Here is a 6,149-nt window from a genome sequence, read left to right as displayed (position 1 = left end):
TTGTAATAACCTGAACAATAACGATTTATTAAATTTAAAAAAATCAGAAAATAAAAAACACAGCAGTTTTTTCTCACCTTGCTGGCTGGCCTTAGATAATCTGAATTTTATTTCATTATGGGAGGTTGCATTTCCTTAGGATCTTTTTATAGATTTCAAGTTAGAGACAAACCCAACTGTGGCTCTCCCCTACTTCCCCATCCCAAAAAAGTACCTGGGAGGAGGAAAACAGCCTGAGATACAAATAAAGGGAAAATGGATACGGTAGGTTTTAGGCAGAAAGCAGAGGTAGGAAATCTGAGCTACTTTGGCCTTAATGGTCCTTTTAAAACAAGAGGAACAGTTTATCAGTGTTATTGTATTATATTATCTTAGTTTGTGTAATCTGCAAACTGTTCATTTCCCTTCTTTATCTAATTAATTGATTACAATGTTGACAGATCTGTAGTATTCTACACTAGATGAACTCAGTTTTAACTCCACCTAATTTAAATAATCTCAAACCTCATACTATTCCACTCTTCCCACACCCCCTCCCCCACCCCTTGGGGGCTTGGGGCCAGTGCTGGGCCAAGGCCAGTCAGAACACAGTGATCATATCCAGTCCACAGCACCTTTCATTTTATTGTTTTATTTACAAACAGGGTGAAATCAACTGGGAATATCAGGAATAGGGGGTCAGACTGGGCCATCCAAATGTGGAGTGGTTCCTAGGTCAATCTCCACTATGAAGGCGGCCGCTTCTATCCTTTGCCTGCTCCTTGGTTCCTCAGGGCAGTCTCACTAGCTGCTCCTGAGCCCTTCAATAAGGGCAGATGGATCCTGGGGGACCAGGGGTGGTACGAGGGCTGGGCCCCCTCAGTTTGTATAAACCTGAGTTCCGATCACACGCATGATTTCCTTCTGTATCTTGGGGTCCTGAGTATTAATGTTGGCATCGCCCACCTGACCATCCTCATATCTGCCAAAGATAGGGCAAATGTGAGCATAAGAGAGAGAACAATACTAGAAATAATGTCATCCAGGGGAACTGTATTTGGAGGTGTACCATTCTATAAATTAAAACACTTTCTTGGTTTTTCTTAGGGTGGAAGAGATTCAACTTACCTGGTTTCCTCTAAACAGACCCTGATATATAGGCATCCCCAACCTCCAAGGGGAAAGTCCCAGTGCCAGCTGCACTCAGGTAGCCAGGGACAAGTCTAAGATAACAGTAGTCACATGCCAGCACACCACCCCCACCCTCACTCCTCAGAGTAATCCCCTAGGTACCCTCCTAGACTTACACAAAGAAGAACCGTGTGCAGACATGGTCGGACACAGGGCACACCCAGATGTTCCCATGCTTCTGGAGGTCTTTAGATGTAATGACTGAGAAGAGGGGCCAGAGTTATTTTTATATATATATATATATATATATATATATATATATATATATATATATATATAATGCTTAGGTCAGAGTCCAGGCAGGGAAGGGAAGATATGATGCTTCGACATCATCCTTGGCTGGATCATGTGCCATTAGTTGCACCAAAAAGAAAGGTTGGACCCACTGGTGTGACTCAGTGGTTGAGCGTTGATCTATGAACCAGTAGGTCATGGTTCGATTCCCAGTCAGGGCACATGCCCAGGTTATGGCCTCAATCCCCAGTGTGGGACATGCAGGAGGCAGCCAATCCATGATTCTCTCTCATCATTTATGTTTCTTTCTTTTAAAAAATATATTGATTTTTTACAGAGAGGAAGGGAGAGAGATAATTAGAAACATTGATGAGAGAGAAACATCTATCAACTGCCTACTGGGGATGTGCCTGCAACCAAGGTACATGCCCTTGACCGGAATCGAACCTGGGACCCTTGAGTCTGCAGGCCGATGCTCTATCCACTGAGCTAAACCGGTTTCGCCTCATCATTTATGTTTCTATCTCTCTCCCTCTCCCTTCCTCTCTGAAATCAATAAAAATATAAAGTGTATATATACTAGGTTGGGGACCTAGAAAAACAGGGACTGGTTGAGCTACTTACCTTCACAAAGTGCTATACAGTTTAGATTCCGACTCTGCAGGAACCTTGACTGAATGGAACGGGTCTAGAAGAGAAAGAGAACAGGGCCCAGATAGACTGTTATAGAGGCTGGTTTGCTGATGATGGGTAGGATCAGGGATATCCTGGGCTTCCAGCCATTCCTTCCCCTCCGCAAAAATAACACCAGTCTGGATGAGTCCACAGCTTCCATCTTTACAATTACATGTCACTGCATTTTTTTCACAAACTCAGTCTCTGTTTTCAGTTATGACTAAAGCCACTTATGACCGGAAGCATGTTCATCTTAGAATGTACCTGATTCCTTCAAATTACCCACCACCCCACCATTGTTTTCCCATCCATCTCTGTAACCAAAACTTATCCCAGGAGAAGTGTACTGACTCACTGGAGCAGGGCCAAGTATTAATACCTGGGGAATAGTATTCATCCTGTTATATCTCTGGACCAGCTCATCCTTGGAAGGCATCCTGTGCTGTCCTTTTCCCATTCCTGTCATAAAACAACAAAACCAGTTCATTCACCCATTCCTTCATCAAACATTTACTCAAGTGCCTACTGTCAGGCACTGTGCTAGACACTTGGCAATACAGCAGTGAAAAAACAAACAGGACATCTTTCCTCACAAAATTTAGTCTGGTGGAGAGTATAGGCAAAGAACAGGTAATTACAAAACAATATGCTAAGTGTTGTGCTGGGGACAATAGAGAGCACTGTGTAAATCAGAGGCAGAGAATGAACCTAGCCTAGAGGTCTGAAGAAGGCTTCCTGGTGATAGCTAGGGTGAGAACTCTAGGATGAGGAATTTATATGAAGAGGGGGCAATGTTCTGGGCAGAGGTAATAAGATATAGAAGGTCTGGAGTGAAAAAATCAGTATGCCTTAGTTTGTACTGAGTATAGCCAATGGCGGAGGAGTGGCAAGAGATGATATCTAAGAGGTGAGCTAGGATCAGTTTAAGTAGGCCTTGTAGCCAGGTAAGGCAACTAGAGTTCATCTTGAGAACATCAGGGAATCACTGAAGGGTTCTGATAGAGGAGTAACACATGAAATGAGAGGAATGAGATGCCCAAGTCAGTGGTGACATCAGCACTTCAGATCAAATGTCAGGCTGAGTGAAATGAGTAGAGAGGAGGCAAGCAGAGCAAGTCCGATCTGCTTTAGTTTCAAAGTTACATAAAATACTGTGACCAGAGTCTTTCAAGAGAAAAGGGTGAAAGCATAGCAGTTAAGGGATAACTAATTTTCCATATAATCACAATGGCAAAAAACTTGAAGAATCATTCTTCCTTCAGAAAGTCCCCACATTTTAGGAAGTGGTGCCAATTTACTCGTTTCTACCCTATTTAAATCCATAAATCATTCACCATCCTTACCTGTTTATAACCATTTATAGACTCATTTTTTATTTTTCTTAGATACAAAACAGTGCTGTGTGCTCCTGCTCCCAACTCTTCTTGCCTGTGATTAGGATTTCAATCTCTATGCTCAGCTTTAGCACAGGTAGCCTTATCAGCCTCTCGTTTATGTGTGTGTGTGTGTTTGTGTGTGTGTGTATGAGACTAAGAGGAAGATGGAGAATGATGCTATCATTATAGGCCATAAGCAGGGCCTTATGAACCATTCCACCCTGGAACTTTCTATTATTACTAACACCACTCTGCTTCAATTTTTGGTCTTGTGATAGCCATTGAGTTGCTGTGGGAAAGATAAACACTGGACTAACATTCTTTACTGATCAGGCTGTAAATTCATCATGCACTCACACTAAAGTTCTATGATAGAATTGTGGTCTGAATATTCAATTCAGGGCCAGAGAGCTTCAAGACTTCAACTGCTAATTTATTCCTCCTACAGACACTCACCGCCCATTTCCACCTTCTACATTAGCCTGAACTAGGTTTAGCTCTGCATCTAAACATGACTTCTTAGCCTGGGTATTTCAGTACAAGATTCTGAGTGTAATTCTCATTTAGGTTATACCTCAGAGCACTGGTTGGCAAAACCACAGCTCGTGAGCAACATGCAGCTCTTTGGTCCCTTGAGTGTGGCTCTTCCAAAAAATACCACGTGCAGGCACGCACGTACAGTGCTATTGAAACTTCATGACCCATGTGCAGTAAGTCAGTTTTCAGCTCTCAAAAAAAAAAAAAAAAAAGTCAATCGTTGTACTGTTAATATTTAGCTCTGTTGACTAATGAGTTTGCCAACCTAAAGGATAGGAAAGAACAATCTGATTTCTACGGCTGTTCTTAGAGATAGTCCTTATAATATAAATCCTGTTCCATCCCAATTCTGTCGCACACAGTACTGTCCACACTGCACCAGTTATCTTCAGTCAGTTTCTCAAGAACAGACTTTAAGAACATAATCCCTGGATGTTCTGTGTCTGGCATATATACTTATTCCAAGTCTCTAAACAGGACTAAAGAGATGAAGTTCACCATCTCCTTTCTCACTGGTCCTAATTTTAATGTGCATATTCTGGCTAAGTCATTGGAGGCTCTGCTAGTCAAAGGGATGCTCTCTATACTGCTCCCATAAGGTACTCACTGCTGCTGGCTAAGGATCCTACCCTAAGAAAGAACAAAGAAAAGCAGAGCAAAATAGGGTGGAAGAAAACATGCAGTAAGATAAAGTTAACCAAATTGTAGAGTTAACTACATGAAGTTGGACACTTACATACATTCCACCCACTGTTATATAGGCTCAAATATCTATGGCGCCCTCATGGAGTCAGTCATTCAAGCAAAGCCTACCCTGTCAGTCTAATGTAATGGTTAAAACACTGTCCCAAAGGTTAGGAGATCTGGATTCCTGTCTTAGCTCTGCTCCTCAGCTGTGTGACTCCAAAGTCACTTAATATCTCCAAGTTTCAGCATTCTTATCTAAATAATAATAGGGATTGGACAAGATTACCTACAACTACAATACTAAAATCCTACGGTATTTTGTATATATACTCAATTGACCTTCTTGAGAAGGATGGTATCATATGATGTTTTTAAGTAATCAGTGAAGTGATGAAGAAAGAGAAGTTGGTAAAGACCTGGCTCCATCTGATTACTAATAGCATTCAGGCACTTAGTGGTAAGCAAAGGCCAGCAACAGAGGGAGAGAATAGGGAGAAAATAGATAGGAAGAAAGAATCTTGTGGGCACTGAGAACCAGGAGAATTTCACTATTTTGAAAAATAATAAGAAGCTTAATTAGAGGCAAGCTCAGGCTGTGATAAAGATAAAAATAGAGGAACTTAGACAAAGAAGCAAAAAAGAATACCCCAAACCCACCCTCCTTTAGACACCATGCACATAGAATGAGATCCATGTACACATTTAACAAATACTTATTGGGCACTTATCCTGTGCAGATTAATCCTAATATTTGGATCATGACACACTGTCACATATTTAACTAGAGGCCTGGGAAGGTAGGGGTCCCTCAGCCCGGCCTGCGCCCTTTCGCAGCCTGGGCTGGCAGTCGGACATCCCCTGAGGGGTTCTTAGCACTGCTGCAGAGGCAGGAGGCCCCCGCCATTGCTGCTGTGCTCGCCAGCCATGAGCTCAGCTTCTGGCTGAGTATTGCTCCCCCTGTGGGAGTGCACTGACCACCAGGGGGAAGCTCCTGCATTGAGCATCTGCCCCCTGGTGGTCAGTGTGTGTCATAGCAGTCGGTTGTTCCACTATTCGATCGAATTGCATATTAACCTTTTGTTATATAGGATAGGACAATGAATATCTTCAGATCCAACCTAAGAACTAAATCTAACAACTAAAACACTACCAATGACTTACATCTATGTGCTGCTATCCTAACTCAACTATCTGCATCCCCTTTGGAAGGTAACCACCATCTTGAAATTTCTTTAATTTTATCACACACAGAAACATACACACACACATGCCTAATGTTTAATTTTATTTGCTTTTGAACATAAAAAAAAGGTAGCATAGTCTTCTGGGCTTGCCTTTTCTCCCTCAACTTATTACTAAGATCTTTCCATGATGTTGAATGCCACTGTTCATTCTCATTGCTGAAGAGTCAATCATTAGAATGTATTTAAATGTATGCATTCTCTTGATTTGGGTTGTTTCCAAGACTGC

The 6,149-nt window shown here is 42.0% G+C and overlaps 1 protein-coding gene across 13 annotated transcripts in view; it reads right to left on the bottom strand.

Moving 5' to 3' along the window:
• Positions 1-604: 604 nt before the first annotated feature.
• Positions 605-6,149, bottom strand: part of PARP6 (poly(ADP-ribose) polymerase family member 6) — a 51,431-nt gene continuing 45,886 nt past the window's right edge. For 11 of the 13 annotated variants that reach the window (XR_014796223.1, XR_014796224.1, XR_014796225.1 and 8 more), the window contains 4 exons: positions 2,459-2,538; positions 2,029-2,092; positions 1,287-1,371; positions 605-961 (listed from right to left, as the gene is read on the bottom strand). Coding sequence is in view for 9 of the 13 variants with exons in the window: in XM_084897760.1 (XP_084753886.1) it covers positions 859-961; positions 1,287-1,371; positions 2,029-2,092; positions 2,459-2,538 (332 nt within the window). In the remaining 4 variants the exon portion in view is untranslated. The remainder of the gene's footprint in view (positions 962-1,286; positions 1,372-2,028; positions 2,093-2,458; positions 2,539-6,149) is intronic. The other 2 variants (XM_084897764.1, XR_014796226.1) reach the window with 2 other exon arrangements.

The sequence above is a fragment of the Pipistrellus hanaki genome (assembly GCF_964339955.1).
Source record: "Pipistrellus hanaki genome assembly, chromosome: 1".
Taxonomy (NCBI): Eukaryota; Metazoa; Chordata; class Mammalia; order Chiroptera; family Vespertilionidae; genus Pipistrellus; species Pipistrellus hanaki.
The sequence above is the reverse complement of the archived record's forward strand: the minus strand, read 5'-3'. Positions and strand labels throughout refer to the sequence as shown.